The 21,039-nt window shown below is 46.0% G+C and overlaps 1 protein-coding gene across 16 annotated transcripts in view; it reads left to right on the top strand.

The window, feature by feature from the left end:
* The window catches only part of LOC135549547 (CLIP-associating protein 2-like), a 152,072-nt gene extending 137,947 nt beyond the window's left edge, over positions 1-14,125 (top strand). For all 16 annotated transcript variants that reach the window (XM_064979593.1, XM_064979605.1, XM_064979602.1 and 13 more), the window contains 8 exons: positions 3,978-4,084; positions 4,194-4,311; positions 7,856-8,033; positions 8,153-8,349; positions 8,482-8,610; positions 9,675-9,881; positions 11,189-11,305; positions 12,765-14,125. In XM_064979593.1, coding sequence (XP_064835665.1) covers positions 3,978-4,084; positions 4,194-4,311; positions 7,856-8,033; positions 8,153-8,349; positions 8,482-8,610; positions 9,675-9,881; positions 11,189-11,305; positions 12,765-12,842 — 1,131 coding nt within the window. In that variant the 3' untranslated portion in view covers positions 12,843-14,125. The remainder of the gene's footprint in view (positions 1-3,977; positions 4,085-4,193; positions 4,312-7,855; positions 8,034-8,152; positions 8,350-8,481; positions 8,611-9,674; positions 9,882-11,188; positions 11,306-12,764) is intronic.
* The last annotated feature ends 6,914 nt before the right edge of the window (positions 14,126-21,039 follow it).

Below are 21,039 nucleotides of genomic sequence, written 5' to 3'. Positions count from 1 at the left end.
CCCAACAGGTAACTACACCTGGCCTTAGCTGTATCCCTCCCAACAGGTAACTACACCTGGCCTTAGCTGTATCCCTCCCAACAGGTAACTACACCTGGCCTTAGCTGTATCCCTCCCAACAGGTAACTACACCTGGCCTTAGCTGTATCCCTCCCAACAGGTAACTACACCTGGCCTTAGCTGTATCCCTCCCAACAGGTAACTACACCTGGCCTTAGCTGTATCCCTCCCAACAGGTAACTACACCTGGCCTTAGCTGTATCCCTCCCAACAGGTAACTACACCTGGCCTTAGCTGTATCCCTCCCAACAGGTAACTACACCTGGCCTTAGCTGTATCCCTCCCAGCAGGTAACTACACCTGGCCTTAGCTGTATCCCTCCCAACAGGTAACTACACCTGGCCTTAGCTGTATCCCTCCCAACAGGTAACTACACCTGGCCTTAGCTGTATCCCTCCCAACAGGTAACTACACCTGGCCTTAGCTGTATCCCTCCCAACAGGTAACTACACCTGGCCTTAGCTGTATCCCTCCCAACAGGTAACTACACCTGGCCTTAGCTGTATCCCTCCCAGCAGGTAACTCCACCTGGCCTTAGCTGTATCCCTCCCAACAGGTAACTACACCTGGCCTTAGCTGTATCCCTCCCAACAGGTAACTACACCTGGCCTTAGCTGTATCCCTCCCAACAGGTAACTACACCTGGCCTTAGCTGTATCCCTCCCAACAGGTAACTACACCTGGCCTTAGCTGTATCCCTCCCAACAGGTAACTACACCTGGTCTTAGCTGTATCCCTCCCAACAGGTAACTACACCTGGCCTTAGCTGTATCCCTCCCAACAGGTAACTCCACCTGGCCTTAGCTGTATCGCTCCCAGTGTGTAGGAGTTGGTTCTTGACGTGTGTAAGAACTGATCAGGCAGGCAGAAACTAAAAGGCCCTAGAATGATCAATAACGGCGCCGGAGGGGATGCCTGCCGTTTTAACCAATTGTGTTATTTTGTGTGTTTTTTCCTGTTGTTTGTACATGTTATACATGATGTTGCTGCTACTGTCTCTTATGACCGAAAAGAGCTTCAGGCTACCAGAATAGTGATTACTCAGCTCGAACTGGATGAAGCATTTTTCTATCATGAGTCCGACCCAAAATATATACTACTTTGTTGAGACCAGGCCCAAATCCCCGTCATCCGCGTGAAGTACAGACAGAGGAACAGGGGGAGGAGAGTGGGGTGCCTTGTGAGAATTCACCAACGAGTAGGTAAACCATCTACGATTGACTATCCTACCAACAGGATAATATAGAGCTGGCAGGGTTTTCCGTGCATCAGCAGGACACAGCAGCTACGTCTGGTAAGACGAGGGGCGGGAGTGCGTGTCTATTTGTCAATAACAGCTGGTGCGCGATGTATAATATTGAAGAAGTCTTTAGGTATTGCTCGCCTGAGGTAGAGTACCTCATGATAAGCTATAGACCACACTATCTACCAAGTGAGTTCTCATATTATTCGTAGCTGTCTATTCAACACCACAAACCGATGCTGACACTAAGACCGCACTCAACCAGATGTATCAGGTCAGAAGCAAACATGAAAATGCTCATCCAGAAGTGGCGCCCCTACTGGCCAGGAACTTTAATGCAGGCAGACTTAAATACGGGGTACCTCATTTCTACCAGCGTGTTAAATGTGCAACCAGAGGAAAAAAACTCTAGACCACCTTTACTCCACACGCAGACCCGTACACAGCTCTCCCTCACCCTCCATTTGGCAAATCTGACCATAATTCTATCCTCCTGATTCCTGCTGACAAGCAATAACAAAAGCAGGAAGTAGCAGTGACTCGCTCAATACGGAAGTGGTCAGATGATGCGGATGCTATGCTACAGGACTGTTTTGCTAGCACAGACTGGAATATGTTCCGGGATTCATCCAATGGTATTAAGGAGTATACCACCTCAGTCACCGGCTTAATCAATAAGTGCATCGACGACGTCGTCCCCACAGTGACTGTACGTACATATCCCAACCAGAAGCCATGGATTACAGGCAACATCCACATCGAGCTAAAGGCTAGAGCTGCTGCTTTCAAGGAGCAGGACACCAATTCAGATGCTTATAAGAAATCCTGCTATGCCCTCAGACGAACCATCAAACAGGCAAAACGTCAATACAGGACTAAGATTGAATCATACTACACCGGCTCTGACGCTCGTCGGATGTGGCAGGACTTGCAAAATATTACGGACCACAAAGGGAAACCCAGCCGCAAGCTGCCCAGTAACGGGAGCCTATCAGACGAGCTAAATGCCTTTTATGCTCGCTACAAGGCAAGCAACACTGAAGCATGCATGAGAGCACCAGCTGTTCCGAACGACTGTGTGATTACACTCTCCGTAACCAATGTGAGCAAGACTTTTTAAACAGGTCAGCATTCACAAAGCCGCTAGGCCAGACGGATTACGAGGATGTGTACTCAGAGCTTTGACCAACTGACAGGTGCCTTCACTGACATTTTCAAACAGACCACCATAGACCCTGTGCCCAAGAAAGCGAAGGTAACCTGCCTAAATGATTACCGCCCTGTAGCACTCACGTCGGTAGCTATGAAGTGCTTTGAAAGGCTGGTCATGGCTCATGTCAACACTCTAGACACACTCCAAATTGTATACTGCCCCAACAGATCCATAGATGATGCAATCTCTACTGCACTCCACACTGCCCTTTCCCACCTGGACAAAAGGAAAACCTATGTGAGAATGCTGTTAATTGACTACAGCTCAGCGTTCAACACCATAGTGCCCACAAAGTTCATCACTAAGCTAAGTGCCCTCGGACTCAACACCTCCCTCTGCAACTGGATCATGGACTTCCTGACGGGCCGCCCCCGGGTGGTAAGGGAAGGTAACAACACGTCTGCCACGCTGACCCTCAACACTGGGGCCCCAGATCCTCAAAAAGTTCTACAGCTGCACCATCGAGAGCATTCTGACCTGTTGCATCATCTGGTATGGGAACTGCTCGGCATCTGACCGTAAGGCGCTACAGAGGGTAGTGTGGACGGCCCAGTACGTCACTGGGGCCAAGCTTCCTTCCATCCAGGACCTCTATAATAGGCAGTGTCAGAGGAAGGCCCTAAAATTGTCAGAGACTCCAGTCACCCAAGTCATAGACTGTTCTCTCTACTATCACACGGCAAGCAGTACCAGAGTGCCAAGTCTAGGTCCAGAAGGCTCCTTAACAGCTTCTAACCCCCCAAGCCATAGACTGCTGAACAGTTAATCAGATGGCCACCGGACTATTTACATTGACCCCCCCCCTTTGTTTTGACACAGCTGCTACTCGCTGTTTATTATCTATGCATAGTCACTTCACCCCCACCTACATGTCCAAATTACCTCGACTAACCTGTACCCCTACATTGACTGTACCCCTTGTATATAGCCTCATTATTGTGTCATTTTTTTAAAGTAACAAGAAAATATATATTTTTTTTTAACCTTTTTTTATTCAGTAAATATTTTCTTAACTCTATTTCTTGAACTACATTGTTGGTTAAGGGCTTGTAAGTATGCATTTCACGGTAAGGTCTACACCTGTTGTATTCAGCATTTCACGGTAAGGTCTACACCTGTTGTATTCAGCATTTCACGGTAAGGTCTACACCTGTTGTATTCAGCATTTCACTGTAAGGTCTACACCTGTTGTATTCAGCATTTCACGGTAAGGTCTACACCTGTTGTATTCAGCATTTCACGGTAAGGTCTACACCTGTTGTATTCAGCATTTCACTGTAAGGTCTACACCTGTTGTATTCAGCATTTCACTGTAAGGTCTACACCTGTTTGTTTTCGGTGCATGTGACAAATAAAGATTGATTTGATGTACTTCTAGACACTGTGTAAGAACTGACCAGGCTGGCGGAACACTAAAAGACACTAGCATGTTCTGACAATTTGATGCCCTCTTCACCCCAGGCCCAAATGGGAAGCCCCATGACACGCCACACCCCCCGCTCTCCTGCCAGCTGGTCCAGCCCTCTCACCTCTCCTACCAACACGTCACAGAACACATCCACACTCGGGTAATGCATACACAAACCTCCCGGAACACACCAAGGTAACACCTTCCACACACTTGCATAATGTTGACCTGTTGAGATGGTAATGTGACTGATGTGTTGTTGTGTGCAGCGCGTTTGACTACGACACAGAGAACATGAACTCTGACGACATCTACAGTAGTCTGAGAGGAGTTACAGAGGCCATTCAGAACTTCTCCGTCCGCAGCCAGGAAGACATGAACGAAACGGTGAGGAGAGACTGTGAATGTGAAGCCTCCGAGAGAGAGAGAGAGAGAGAGAGAGAGAGAGAGACTGTGAACCCTCTCTACACGAGAGAGATGGGAGAGAGAGAGACTGTGAATGTGAACCTGAGAGAGAGAGAGAGAGAGAGAGAGAGACTGTGAATGTGAACCCTCCCAGAGAGAGAGAGAGAGAGAGACTGTGAATGTGAACCCTCCCAGAGAGAGAGAGAGAGAGAGACTGTGAATGTGAACCCTCCCTGAGAGAGAGAGAGAGAGAGAGAGAGAGACTGTGAATGTGAACCCTCCCTGAGAGAGAGAGAGAGAGAGAGAGAGAGAGAGAGAGAGAGAGAGAGAGACTGTGAATGTGAACCCTCCCAGAGAGAGAGAGAGAGAGAGAGAGAGACTGTGAATGTGAACCCTCTCTACACGAGAGAGATGGGAGAGAGAGAGACTGTGAATGTGAACCCTCCCTACATGAGAGAGATGGAAGAGAGATAAGAGAGAGAGACTGTGAATGTGAACCCTCCCTACACGAGAGAGATGGGAGAGAGAGAGAGAGAGAGACTGTGAATGTGAACCCTCCCTACACGAGAGAGATGGGAGAGAGAGAGAGAGACTGTGAATGTGAACCCTCCCTACACGAGAGAGATGGGAGAGAGAGAGAGACTGTGAATGTGAACCCTCCCTACACGAGAGAGATGGGAGAGAGAGAGACTGTGAATGTGAACCCTCCCTACACGAGAGAGATGGGAGAGCGAGAGACTGTGAATGTGAACCCTCCCTACACGAGAGAGATGGGAGAGAGAGAGACTGTGAATGTGAACCCTCCCTACACGAGAGAGATGGGAGAGCGAGAGACTGTGAATGTGAACCCTCCCTACACGAGAGAGATGGGAGAGCGAGAGACTGTGAATGTGAACCCTCCCTACACGAGAGAGATGGGAGAGAGAGAGAGAGACTGTGAATGTGAACCCTCTCTACACGAGAGAGATGGGAGAGAGAGAGAGACTGTGAATGTGAACCCTCCCTACACGAGAGAGATGGGAGAGAGAGAGAGAGACTGTGAATGTGAACCCTCTCTACACGAGAGAGATGGGAGAGAGAGAGAGAGACTATGAATGTGAACCCTCTCTACACGAGAGAGATGAGAGAGAGAGAGACTGTGAATGTGAACCCTCCCTACACGAGAGAGATGGGAGAGAGAGAGAGACTGTGAATGTGAACCCTCTCTACACGAGAGAGATGGAAGAGAGATGAGAGGGAGAGAGAGACTGTGAATGTGAACCCTCCCTACACGAGAGAGATGGAAGAGAGAGATGAGAGAGAGAGAGCGAGAGAGAGACTGTGAATGTGAACCCTCCCTACACGAGAGAGATGGAAGAGAGATGAGAGGGAGAGAGAGACTGTGAATGTGAACCCTCCCTACACGAGAGAGATGGAAGAGAGAGATGAGAGAGAGAGAGCGAGAGAGAGACTGTGAATGTGAACCCTCCCTACACGAGAGAGATGGAAGAGAGATGAGAGGGAGAGAGAGACTGTGAATGTGAACCCTCCCTACACGAGAGAGATGGAAGAGAGAGATGAGAGAGAGAGAGAGAGAGAGACTGAATGTGAACCCTCCCTACACGAGAGAGATGAGAGAGATGAGAGAGATGAGAGAGATGAGAGAGATGAGAGAGATGAGAGAGATGAGAGAGATGAGAGAGATGAGAGAACCCTCCCTACATGAGAGAGATGGAAGAGAGAGAGAACTCTCTCTACATGAGAGAGAGAGAGAGAGAGAGAGATGATGAGAGAGAGAGATGAGAGAGAGAGAACCCTCTCTACATGAGAGAGAGAGAGAGAGAGAGAGAGAGCACCCTCTACATGAGAGAGAGATGAGAGAGAGAGAGAACCCTCTACATGAGAGAGATGGAAGAGAGAGAGAACTCTCTCTACATGAGAGAGATGAGAGAGAGAGAGAACCCTCTACATGAGAGAGATGGAAGAGAGAGATGAGAGAGAGAGAGAACCCTCTCTACATGAGAGAGATGAGAGAGACTGAACTCCATAACCATACAACCCCGTCTGTTGTGACAGTGTCTGGGGTCAAAGCATCACATATACAGTTGAAGTCGGAAGTTTACATACACCTTAGCCACATACATTTAAACTCAGTTTTTCCCAATTCCTGACATTTAATCCTAGTACAAATTCCTTATCTTAGGACAGTTAGGATCACCACTTTATTTTCAGAATGTGAAATATCAGAATAATAGTAGAGTGATTTATTTCAGCTTTTATTTCTTTCATCACTTTCCCAGTGGATCAGAAGATTACATACACTGAATTAGTATTTGGTAGCGTTGCCTTTAAATTGTTTAACTTGGGTCAACCGTTTCGGGTAGCCTTCCACAAGCTTCCCACAATAAGTGGGTGAATTTTGGCTCATTCCTCCTGACAGAGCTGGTGTAACTGAGTCAGGTTTGTAGTCCTTGTGCTTTTTCAGTTCTGCCCACACATTTTCTATTGGATTGAGGTCAGGGCTTTGTGATGGTCACTCCAATACCTTGACTTTGTTGTCCTTAAGCCATTTGTCACAACTTTGGAACTATGCTTGGGGTCATTGTTCATTTGGAAGACCCATTTGCGACCAAGCTTTAACTTCCTGACTGATGTCTTGAGATGTTGCTTGAATATATCCAGATAATTTTCCTACCCCCACTGGAATTGTGATACAGTGAAATAATCTGTCTGTAAACAATTGTTGGGAAAATTACTTGTCATGCACAAAGTAGATGTCCTAACCGACTTGCCAAAACTAGTTTGTTAACAAGAATATTGTTGGAGTGGTTGAAAAACGAGGTTTAATGACTCCAACCTAAATGCATGTAAACTTCCTACTTCAACTGTAACTACCATTCTTATAATGTGGATCTAGAGAGAAATAGTTTTTTTTGTCTGCTGGGGGATAAGCTAATATCAGGGAAAATTGGCTCATGTAGTGTTTTTGCAGGTCAACAATAGGTTGTGATGTGAATATGTACAGTGTGAGCTGTAAGGGCTGTGTACAATAAGCAACATCAGCCCAGCCAACACCCCTGTCCTGCACAAGGACATGGTATATTCCAAAGAGGGGCTTTGTCCAAGCGGACATCTCTATAGGTCGGTTTGAAACCTGACCCGCCCACCCATCATCAACCTGCCAATCAGAGCTCACCTGATTTGTCACCTACCTGTCACATGACCCATTTCTGTCTAAAATTATCTTCAAGATTCATACAATACCCTAACTCCGTGTGTCTCTCTCTGTCTTTGTTTCTCTCTGTCTTTGTTTCTCTCTCTCTACGTTTCCCCCTCTCTCTCTCTCTACGTTTCCCCCTCTCTCTCTCTCTCTCTCTACGTTTCCCCCCCTCTCTCTCTCTCTACGTTTCCCCCTCTCTCTCTCTACGTTTCCCCCCTCTCTCTCTCTACGTTTCCCCCCCCCCTCTCTCTACGTTTCCTCCCCCTCTCTCTCTCTACGTTTCCCCCCCCCCTCTCACTGTCTCTCTGTTCCCCCTCTCTCTCTCAGGGTGGTGGTGCTGACCAAGTGGATGCAGTCCGCACTGCTCTGGACAACAAGACTTCTCTTCTGAACACCCCCCTGCTCTCCTCTTCTCCCCGGGGGTCCCGAGACCCCTTTACAGACTCCCCCTTTAAACACAACGTCAAAGATACTTCATTGGACGAATCAGACCAGCAAACTGATGGTACACACATATACACACACACACACATACATTTACACAAACAAAATGTCTTAGTGTCATGTATGATTGATAAGTTGTCAATCAGTTTCTCAAACCCCATTGGCTGTTGCCCCTGACAGACAGCAGCATTGACCAATCAGAGCTGGTGACTGAGCTGCTGAAGGAGCTGTCCAATCACAATGAGCGTGTGGAAGAGAGAAAGGTGGCGCTTTGTGATCTCCTGAAGCTGATTCGAGAAAACACCCTGCAGGTCTGCTGGGACGAACACTTCAAAACCATTCTCCTGTTACTACTGGAGACGCTGGGGGACAGAGAGGTACACACACACACACACCCGTTGTGTACACAGAATCATTAATGTAATTACACACGCACACACACACACACACAATCTGACAACTTCCTCAGCTGTCTTGTTGTCCTCTCTCTCTCCGCTCCTCCCCTGCAGCATGTGATCAGGGCGTTAGCTCTGCGTGTTCTGAGGGAGATTCTGAGCCGCCAGCCCTGGCGGTTCAAGAACTACGCTGAACTCACCATCATGAAGGCCCTGGAGGCACACAGGGACCCACACAAAGAGGTATACACACAGTCCTTAAAATATGTATACACACACACACACACACACACACACACACACACTCCTTAAAATATATACACACACACTCCTTAAAATATATACACACACACACACTCCTTAAAATATACACACACACTCCTTAAAATATACACACACACACACACACACACTCCTTAAAATATACACACACACACACACACACACTCCTTAAAATATACACACACACACACACACACTCCTTAAAATATACACACACACACACACACACTCCTTAAAATATACACACACACACACACACTCCTTAAAATATACACACACACACACACACTCCTTAAAATATACACACACACACACACACACACACTCCTTAAAATATACACACACACACACTCCTTAAAATATACACACACACACACACACTCCTTAAAATATACACACACACACTCCTTAAAATATACACACACACACACACTCCTTAAAATACACACACACACACACTCCTTAAAATATACACACACACACACACACACACACACACACTCCTTAAAATATATATACACACATCCTCTTTAAAATATATACACACTCTACAGATAATATAATCTCCTGCAAACACTGGATTCTCTCTCACACACACATTGACTCTCCCACTGTTCCTGTGTGAGTAGGAGGCATTATAACTGGTGCTATAACCCTGTTCCTGTGTGAGTAGGAGGCATTATAACTGGTGCTATAACCCTGTTGCTGTGTGAGTAGGAGGCATTATAACTGGTGCTATAACCCTGTTGCTGTGTGAGTAGGAGGCATTATAACTGGTGCTATAACCCTGTTGCTGTGTGAGTAGGAGGCATTATAACTGGTGCTATAACCCTGTTGCTGTGTGAGTAGGAGGCATTATAACTGGTGCTATAACCCTGTTCCTGTGTGAGTAGGAGGCATTATAACTGGTGCTATAACCCTGTTGCTGTGTGAGTAGGAGGCATTATAACTGGTGCTATAACCCTGTTGCTGTGTGAGTAGGAAGCATTATAACTGGTGCTATAACCCTGTTCCTGTGTGAGTAGGTGGCGCGAGCGGCAGAGGAGACTGCAGCCATGCTGGCGTCGTCCATCAGTCCAGACCAGTGTGTCAAGGTGTTGTCTCCCATCATCCAGTCAGCTGACTACCCCATCAACCTGGCTGCCATCAAGATGCAGACCAGAGTAATAGAGAGGGTCCCCCACCACGGACTCGTCACCATGCTGCCGGAGATAGTCCCCGGACTCATACAGGTAACACACACTCGTACAGGTCTCTCTCACACACACACACTCGTACAGGTCTCTCTCACACACACACACACACACACACACACACACACACACACTCGTACAGGTCTCTCTCACACACACACACACACCCGTACAGGTCTCTCTCACACACACACACACACCCGTACAGGTCTCTCTCACACACACACACACACACTCGTACAGGTCTCTCTCACACACACACACACACACTCGTACAGGTCTCTCACACACACACACACTCTTACAGGTCTCTCACACACACACACACTCATACAGGTCTCTCACACACACACACACACACACACACACACACACACACACACTCGTACAGGTCTCTCACACACACACACACACACACACTCGTACAGGTCTCTCACACACACACTCGTACATGTCTCACACACACACACACACTCGTACAGGTCTCTCACACACACACACACACACACCCGTACAGGTCTCTCTCACACACACACACACACACTCGTACAGGTCTCTCTCTCACACACACACACACTGGTACAGGTCTCTCTCACACACACACACACACACACACACTCGTACAGGTCTCTCTCACACACACACACACACACACACTCGTACAGGTCTCTCACACACACACTCGTACATGTCTCACACACACACACACACTCGTACAGGTCTCTCTCACACACACACACACCCGTACAGGTCTCTCTCACACACACACACACTCGTACAGGTCTCTCACACACACACACTCGTACAGGTCTCTCTCACACACACACTCGTACAGGTCTCTCTCACACACACACACACACTCGTACAGGTCTCTCTCACACACACACACACACTCGTACAGGTCTCTCACACACACACACACTCGTACAGGTCTCTCACACACACACACACTCGTACAGGTCTCTCACACACACACACACACTCGTACAGGTCTCTCACACACACACACACACACACACTCGTACAGGTCTCTCACACACACACACACTCGTACAGGTCTCTCACACACACACACACTCGTACAGGTCTCTCACACACACACACACTCGTACAGGTCTCTCACACACACACACACTCATACAGGTCTCTCTCACACACACACACACACACTCGTACAGGTCTCTCACACACACACACACACACACTCGTACAGGTCACACACACACACACACACTAGTGCAGGTCTCACACACACACAAAGATTACACACATCCTCATGTTATTCAGAGTTATGATCCATTATGTCATGTTACGGAGGGCTATAACCCGTCTGTCATGTTATGCAGGGTTATGACAACGCGGAGAGCAGTGTGAGGAAGGCCTGTGTATTCTGTCTGGTGGCCCTCTATGCAGTCATAGGGGAGGAGCTAAAACCTCACCTCAACCAACTGTCTGGCAGCAAGGTGAGGGAATCACGCCCACTTTCTACTAACCACACCTATTACCCGTCTTCCAATACATCCACACTAGCATACTTGATTCTCAAATGAATCTATAGCTACACATTTTACACTGAACCAAAATAAACGCAACGTGCAATAATTTCAGCAGCTTCATATGAAGGAAATCAGTCAATTTAAATATATAAATTAGGCCCTAATCTATGGATTTTACCTGACTGGGAATACAGATGTGCGTCTGTTGGTCACAGATACCTTTTTAAAGGGGGGGGGATAGGGGAGTGTCAGCATCTAGTGTGACCACCATTTTCCTCATGCAGCGTGACACATCTTCACATAGAGTTGATCAGGCTGTTGTTGATTGTGGCCTGATGTGGAATGTTGTCCCACTCCTCTTCAATGGGTGTGCGAATACGCTTGATATTGGTGAGAACTGGGATACGTTGTCGTACACGTCGATCCAGAGCATCCCAAACATGCTCAATGGTTGACATGTCTGGTGAGTACGCAGGCCATGGAAGAATTGGGACATTTTCAGCTTCCAGGGATTGTGTACAGATCCTTGCAACATGGGGCCGTGCGTTACCATGCTGAAACATGAGGTGATGGTGGGACAAAGGGCCTCAGGATCTGGTCACAGTATCTCTGTGCATTCAAATTGCCATCGATAAAATGCAATTGTGTTCGTTGTCTGTAGCTTATGCCTGCCCATACTATAACCCCCACTGCCGCCATGGGGCACTCTGTTCACAACGTTGACATCAGCAAAACACACGCCCACAGGAGTGGCATATCAAGAAGATCAAGACCCTCGTGAGGACGATGAGTATGCAGATGAGCTTCCCTGAGACGGTTTCTGACAGTTTGTGCAGAAATGATTTGGTTGTGCAAACCCACAGTTTCATCTGCTGCCCGGGTGGCTGGTCTCAGACAATCTCTCAGGTGAAGAAACCAGATGTGGAGGTCCTGGGCTGACGTGGTTGCACGTGGTCTGCAGTTGAGGCCAGTTGGACGTACTGCTAAATTCTCATGCAGTCCGCATTGCAATTGGACACTCCCTCAACTTGATATCTGTGGTGTTGTGTGACAAAACTGCACGTTAGTGGCCTTTTTATTGTCCCCAGCACAAGGTGCACCTGTGTCATGATCATGCTGCTTAATCAGCTTCTTGATATGTCACACCTGTCAGGTGGCTAAATAATCTTGGCAAAGGAGATATGCCCACTGACAGACACATTTGTGCGCACAATTTGACGGAAATAAGCTTTTTGTGTGTGTATGGAACATTTCTTGGCTCTTTTTTTAAATTTCAAGTTTATGAAACATGGGACCAACACTTTACATGTTGTGTTTATATTCATGTTCAGTGTAGATGACTGGATCAGAGGGATTCATGAAGAATTGTTTCACTTCTACAACCCTGTAACCCCCCCCCCCTCTCTCTCTCTCCCTCTCTTTCCAGTTGAAGTTGTTGAATCTGTACATCAAGCGTGCCCAGTCAGGCTCCAGTGGTGGTGAGCCCCCACCAGACAGCCTATAGAACCGACAGGTGGACAGCGCCCCACACAGGACAACCATGGAACTGCACTCTCCCTCTGGAGACTTAACACACATGGACACACTCTTACATGGATGGATAAACACACACACACACACACACGCTTACTGACATGCTTACATGAACATGCTAATATGAAGGCACAGACTGACACACATACACACTGTCCTGGACACAAACTCCCATTGCCTCTTTGTTGCCTACTACAATGCACTCTGGGATACGGTGCAGAAGAGAGGATTGTTGTAGTTCCCTTCACAAACATGGAAGATCCACCCTGTTCTCTGAGACTCACCCCTGATCTCTACACACCTAACCACACCCTCTGATGATGCACTAGCCACACACCCCCAGCCAGGATGGATGGCTAGAGAGGAAGGGAGGGGAGAGGTGAGGTATCTGCATTCTGCAGACCGGTGTGTTTATGTCTGAGACAGAGAGTGGGGGGGGGTTTATATTTCTGAGGTCAGTCCATCTGTCATGGTGGTCGAGTGTGTTTATGTCTGAGACAGAGAGTGGAGGGGGTGTATATTTCTGAGGTCAGTCCATCTGTCATGGTGGTCGAGTGTGTTTATGTCTGCGACAGAGAGTGGAGGGGGTGTATATTTCTGAGGTCAGTCCATCTGTCATGGTGGTCGAGTGTGTTTATGTCTGCGACAGAGAGTGGAGGGGGTGTATATTTCTGAGGTCAGTCCATCTGTCATGGTGGTCGAGTGTGTTTATGTCTGAGACAGAGAGTGGAGGGGGTTTATATTTCTGAGGTCAGTCCATCTGTCATGGTGGTCGAGTGTGTTTATGTCTGCGACAGAGAGTGGGGGGGGGTGTATATTTCTAATGTCAGTCAGTCCATCTGTCATGGTGGTCTAGTGTGTTTTAACCCCTGAAACTCTGAAGGCACACTAACCCCTACGTAGTGCACTACTTTTGGCCACTACATACGCCTCTGGTCAATCTATATAGGGAGTAGGGTCCTCCTCCGTGAGCAGTTAGGTCATAACTGTTCATAACAACTACGTAGGCAATGAGTGTAAGGTATGGGAGGCGGAATGTGCTCAGCTATACATGACAGTGATTTTAACTCTTTATCCAGAACCTATTTACTGTCACAGTGGAAGGGAGAGGATGAAATTAGTTAACCATGTCCACCCCTTTCAGAGAAGTCCATGGTACCTTCCACTGCTTTCCTGCCATGTCTTGGATGAGCACATTTCAGACAAGGGGGGGGGGGGAGACATGGCTTATTATTATCACCTAATGGATATGCCTCTACACATGATAACATGGAATAATATCTAATAACGATGTCCTTGAAGGAGGTGCTCTGCGTCCTGATCAGTGTTGTTTTCTGTTGCCATAGTCTCTCTACTTTGGTTTCTCTCCGGGGAGACGTTTTGGACAAATGTATTATTTAGTGATCTGAGAAACTGTCCCCTCTTCTTCCAACAGTCTGGCTGTTACCGGGTTGTTTTCCTCTGTGCATTTACAAAGCTGTGCTTACAATAAAATGAAGAAAAAAGAAAAATAACTTGTACAGACCATAATAAACACGAGTTTCTGTCTCAGTCAGTGGGAGGGGGCACCTGTTCTGACACACACACAGGGTCTACAATTAACCAAAGTTACGTCCTTTGTGCACTAACCGGAATCAACTGGTATTTATTGAGCACAGCAGGGAAGATACTCTGACTGTGTGTCTGAACATGGAAGCTGCAGAATACATACAGTTGAAGTTGGAAGTTTACATACATTTAGGTTGGAGTCATTAAAACTCATTTTTCAACCGCCCCACAAATTTCTTGTTAGCAAACTATAGTTTTGGCAAGTCGGTTAGGACATCTACTTTGTGCATGACACAAGTCATTTTTCCAACAATTGTTTACAGACAGAATTGTATCACAATTCCAGTGGGTCAGAAGTTTACATTCACTAAATTGACTGTGCCTTTAAACAGCTTGGAAAAGTCCAGAAACTTATGTCATGGCTTTAGAAGCTTCTGATAGGCTAATTGACGTCATTTGAGTCAATTGGAGGTGTACCTGTGGATGTATTTCAAGGCCTACCTTCAAACTCAGCGCCTCTTTGCTTGACATCAAAAGAAATCAGCCAAGACCTCAGGGAAAAAAATGTAGACCTCCACAAGTCTGGTTCGTCCTTGAGAGCAATTTCCAAACGCCTGAAGGTACCACGTTCATCTGTACAAAAAATAGTACGCAAGTATAAACACCATGGGACCACGCAGCCGTCATACCGCTCAGGAAGGAGACGCATTCTGTCTCCTAGAGATGAACGTACTTTGATGCGAAAACTGCAAATCAATCCCAGAACAGCAACGGACCTTGTGAAGATGCTGGAGGAAACAGTTACAAAAGTATCTATAACCACAGTAAAACAAGTCCTATATCGACACAACCTGAAACGCCGCTCAGGAAGGAAGAAGCCACTGCTCCAAAACCACCATAAAAAAGCCAGACTACGGTTTGCAACTGAACATGGGGACAAAGATCGTACTTTTTGGAGAAATGTCCTCTGGTCTGATGAAACAAAAATATAATTGTTTGGCCATAATGTCGTTATGTTTGGAGGAAAAATATGGACGCTTGCAAGCCGAAGACACCATCCCAACCGTGAAACATGGGGGTGGCAGCATCATGTTGTGGGGGTGCTTTGCTGCAGGAGGGACTGGTGCACTTCACAAAATAGATGGCATCATGAGAAAGAAAAATTATGTTGATATATTGAAGCAACATCTCAAGACATCAGTCAGGAAGTTAAAGCTTGGTCGCAAATGGGTCTTCCAAATGGACAATGACCCCAAGCATAGTTCCAAAGTTGTGGCAAATGGTTTAAGCACAACAAAGTCAAGGTGTTGGAGTGGCCATCACCAAAACCCTGACCTCAATCCCATAGACAATTTGTGAGCAGATCTGAAAAGGCGTGTGCGAGCAAGGAGGCCTACAAACCTGACTCCGTTACACCAGCTCTGTCAGGAGGAATGGGCCAAAATTCACCCAACTTATTGTGGGAAGCTTGAGGAAGGCTACCCAAAACGTTTGACCCAAGTTAAACAATTTAAAGGCAATGCTACCAAATTCTATGTAAACTTCTGACCCACTGGGAATGTGATGAAAGAAATAAAAGCTGAAAGAAATAATTCTCTCTACTATTATTCTGACATTTCACATTCTTAAAATAAAGTGGTGATCCTAACTGTCCCAAGACAGCAAATTTTTTACTAGGATTAAATGTTAGGAATTGTGGAAAAACTGAGTTTAAATGTATTTGGCTAAGGTTTATGTTAAATTCTGAATTCATCTGTAGTGTACCTGAAGCTGCAGAATATACAGTGTAGAGGTCAACCGATTTTATGATTTTCCAACGACAATATCGATTTATTGGATGACCAAAAAAAGCCGATACGGATTAATCGGACGATTTAAAAAAAAATTTAAAAAATGTATTTATTTATTTAAATTTATAATATTGACAATTACAGCAATACTGAATGAACACTTTTAATTTAATATAATACATCAATCAAATCAATTTAGCCTCAAATAAATAATGAAACATGTTCAATTTGGTTTAAATAATGCAAAAACAAAGTGTTGGAGAAGAAAGTAAAAGTGCAATATGTGCCATGTAAGAAAGCTAATGTTTAAGTTCCTTGCGCAGAACATGAGAACATATGAAAGCTGGTGGTTCCTTTTAACATGAGTCTTCAATATTCCCAGGTAAGAAGTTTTAGGTCGTAGTTATTATAGGAATTATAGGACTATTTCTCTCTACGATTTGTATTTCATTAACCTTTGGCGATTGGATGTTCTTATAGGCACTTTAGTATTGCCAGTTTAACAGTATAGCTTCAGTCCCTCTCCTCGCTCCTCCCTGGGCTCGAACCAGGAACACATCGACAACAGCCACCATCGAAGCAGCGTTGCCCATCGCTCCACAAAAGCCGCGGCCCTTGCAGAGCAAGGGGAACAACTTTTCCAAGTCTCAGAGCGAGTGACGTTTGAAACGCTTTTTGCGCGCACCCCAGTAACTAGCTAGCCATTTCACATCGGTTACACCAGCCTCATCTCGGGAGTTGATAGGCTTGAAGTCATAAACAGCTCAATGCTTGAAGCACAGCGAAGTTTGAATAAATGCTTAAGATGCTGCTGCTGCCTACCTCCGCTCAGTCAGACTGCTCTATCAAATCATAGACTTCATTATAATATAATAACACACAGAAATACGAGCCTTAGGTCATTAATATGGTCAAATCCGAAAACAAAACGTTTATTCTTTCAGTGAAATACGGAACCATTCTGTATTTGATCTAAGTCTAAATATTCCTGTTACATTGCACAACCTTTAATGTTATGTCATAATTATGTAAAATTCTGATTAAATTAGTTCGCAACGAACCATAACGCCCAAACTGCTGCATATACCCTGACTCTGTTGCACAGAACGCAAGAGAAGTGACAATTTCCCTAGTTAAAAGAAATTCATGTTAGGGGTTGATGTCAGGGCTCTTTGCAGGCCAGTGAAGTTCATTCCACACTGATCTCGACAAAGCATTTCTGTGTGGACCTCAGTTTGTGCACAGGGGTCATGCTGAATTAGGAAAGGGCCTTCTCCAAACTAGCCACATAGTTGGAAGCACAGAACCATCTAGAATGTCATTGTATGTTGTAGTGTTAAGATTTCCCTTCACTGGAACTAAGGGGACTAGCCCCAGACTATTATTCCTCCTCCACCAAACTTTACAGTGGGCACTATGCATTCGGCCATGTAGCATTCTTCTGGCATCCGCCAAACCCAGATTCGTCCGTAGGACTGCCAGATGGGGAAACGTGATTCATCAATCCAGAGAACTCATTTCCGCTGCTCCAGAGTCCAATGGCGGCAAGCTTTACAACATTCCAGCCAACGCTTGGCATTGCGCCATGAGCTTAGGCTTGTGTGCGGCTGCTCGGCCGTGGAAACTCATTCCATGAAGCTCCAGACTAACAGTTATTGTGCCTGACGTTGCTTCCAGAGGCAGTTTGGAACTCGGTAGTGAGTGTTGCAACCAAGGGCAGACAATTTTTACGCTTCAGCACTCGGTGGTCCCGTTCTGTGAGTTTGTGTGGCCTACCACTTCGCGGCTCAGCCGTTGTTGCTCCTAGACTGTTCCACTTCACAATAACAGCACTTACAGTTGACGAGGCAGCTTTAGCAGGGAATAAGTTTGACGAACTGGAGATTGCATGGCTGTGTGCTCAAATTTTATACACCGTGTCAGCAACGGGTGTGGCTGAACGAGCCGAATCCACTAATTTGAAGGGGTGTCCATATTTTGTATATAGTGTATATCCATTGCTTTTGTCAGAATTTCTCAAGCTCATTAGGTTTGTTTAGGAATCATTGATGGACAGCAATATCCAAACCTTGTCTCCTATTTTTTTTTTTTTTTTTAGCAGATTAAAGTCAGGAGTGAGACTAGACCACACAGGAACACTCAACACCTCTTGGAAAGCCATTCTGGTGTCTGGCATTAAAATATGTGTAATTCTCACTCTAAAGAAATAAAACTATTCTAGGGTTCGGTTTTCATTAGACTGAGTTGAGTTTTCCTCTAATTTTTTGCCTGGGCTTTGCGCCTTTTCATATTTCTTTTGATCCTGACAAACTCCCCAGTCCCTGCCGATGACAAGCATACCCATGACATGATGCTGCCAACACAATGCTTGAAAATAGAGAGGGTTTCTATCTGTTGTACTGGATTTAACTCAACCCTGTAGTTTTTGATTTAGGCCAAAATTGAACACAGATTTATTTATTTTCAATTTATCATACCGGCCAGTAATATGGAGGGAATGCAATGTTGATCCCTTTGTATTGTGGTAGCAGCATCATGTTATGGGTATGCTTGTGAAAGGAGGCCAGGAAAAGAGGAAAACTCACCTCAGTCTTCCGACAACCTAATCCTGAGACAGGGTTTAATTTGTCTGTGGGACAACTACACTTGTTCTGCTTAAATACACACTAGAATAACTTTCACAAAAACTGTTGTGTCCCTGAGTGGTCAAGTCTCAGTCTTGACTTAAATCAGCAGTTTTTTTTCTTTATTTTTTTTTTATCAGAGTGTTTGAATATTGCTTTCCATCAATGATTCTCAGACAAATGTAAAGGAGCTTGAGCAATTTTGACAAAAACAATGGATATACGTTGCTCTAAGAGTTGAGCAGCGTTAGTAGAATCTTATTCCAAATCATTCACAGCTGTAAAGGCTGCCTCCACCAAGTATTTACTCAGGTGGGTGGAGACTTATCCAATTATGATATTTCTGTTTTGTATTTTTTTTTTCTTAATTTGTTAAATGTTCTTTAACTTTCTTTTACTTTGAAAATGTAGAGGGAAAAACATCGAACTATAATCCCTTTTTAGATTTTTAAGGAAGCAAAATGTGAAAAAGTTCAAGGGGGTGTAGACTTCCTACAGGCACTACCTGGTTCTACCTGAAGATGAACTATAGCCTCGTATTAGGCTTTGAATGTGTGTTTAGAAGGAACTACAGAATAGGCTGTAGTAGTAGCAGTAATTGTGGTACAGTAGTAATGGAAGCAGCAGCAGTAATTGTAGTAGTAATTGTAGCCGTAGTAACAATTGTACAATTAGTATTAATTGTAGCAGTAGTAATTATTGTAGTTGTGGTAATAATTGTAGCAGTAGTAATAACTGTAGTTTTAATTGTAGCAGTAGTAATACTTGTAGTTGTAGTAATAATTGTAGCAGTAGTGATACTTGTAGTATTAATTGTAGCAGTCATAATAATTTTAGTCATTGTAGCAGTAGTAATTGTAGTATTAATTGTAGCAGTAGTAATTTTTGTAGCTGTGGTAATTATTATAGATGTAGTAATTGTATTAGTCACAATAACACCAGACCAGCTGCAGCACCCAGCCCTCTGCCGGGACACACCAGACCAGCTGCAGCACCCAGCCCTCTGCCGGGACACACCAGACCAGCTGCAGCACCCAGCCCTCTGCCGGGACACACCAGACCAGCTGCAGCACCCAGCCCTCTGCCGGGACACACCAGACCAGCTGCAGCACCCAGCCCTCTGCCGGGACACACCAGACCAGCTGCAGCACCCAGCCCTCTGCCGGGACACACCAGACCAGCTGCAGCACCCAGCCCTCTGCCGGGACACACCAGACCAGCTGCAGCACCCAGCCCTCTGCCGGGACACACCAGACCAGCTGCAGCACCCAGCCCTCTGCCGGGACACACCAGACCAGCTGCAGCACCCAGCCCTCTGCCGGGACACACCAGACCAGCTGCAGCACCCAGCCCTCTGCCGGGACACACCAGACCAGCTGCAGCACCACAGTGTGGTCCTATTTGGTCCAGACACATAAGGCTGATTCACACCATAGGACCAGAACCAAACTGGACTGGACTGGTCTGTGTGGTTATGGAGCCACCATAGTGGAAGTGTGCTGGAAAGGACAACGTGAAAGAAACACCAGTGCCAGCTGAGAAGGGTTCTGGTCAACCAAGTAATGTGGATCAGGCACTAGTGGGTGTTGTCTCTTGAACCTGTTCACATTTCCTCTCAAACTTCATGGAATTCTCTTGTCTATTTTGATTCAGTCCAATTATCAAATGTGTGAGGCATGTTGGTGGCCAAAGTAAATAGCAGTGTCCGATTCACAGGTTAATATGTTACGTGATCAACGCATAAAATGGTAAGTGTGGGTAGTTCTGCTATTGCAGGACTGAAGATCACAATCACATTACAATCATTCCCACTAAATACATCAGACTTCACATCTGGCTGTTGGCTTTTGGTCCAACACCCCCCCCCCCCCCCCCCCCAACCACATCTTTCCCCCTCTATTTTCTACAGTAGGAACACACTGTTCTCTGGAAGCAGAGGGGTACCAGCCTGTGAGCCTGCTAGTCTGTATCAGCCGAGTATTGTTGTCTGGTTTGAATTATGCATTTGTGTATTGTGAATATGTCTCTGTATGTGATGGGGTGAGTGAACATGATATGAACTGGTCACATCGGCGTTATAACGTAGAAGGGGTTTGGCAAAAGCTCTGACTGAGCCCATTGGCTGAGCTGGGTGCGTTTGGCAATAGAGCGGCTTTCTGATTGGCCCCGCGACATCTCCCCCTGCGGCTGGCGACAGTCCGCAAGG

Source organism: Oncorhynchus masou, chromosome 12, assembly GCF_036934945.1.
Source record: "Oncorhynchus masou masou isolate Uvic2021 chromosome 12, UVic_Omas_1.1, whole genome shotgun sequence".
In the NCBI taxonomy this organism is placed as follows: domain Eukaryota; kingdom Metazoa; phylum Chordata; class Actinopteri; order Salmoniformes; family Salmonidae; genus Oncorhynchus; species Oncorhynchus masou.
The sequence above is the reverse complement of the archived record's forward strand: the minus strand, read 5'-3'. Positions and strand labels throughout refer to the sequence as shown.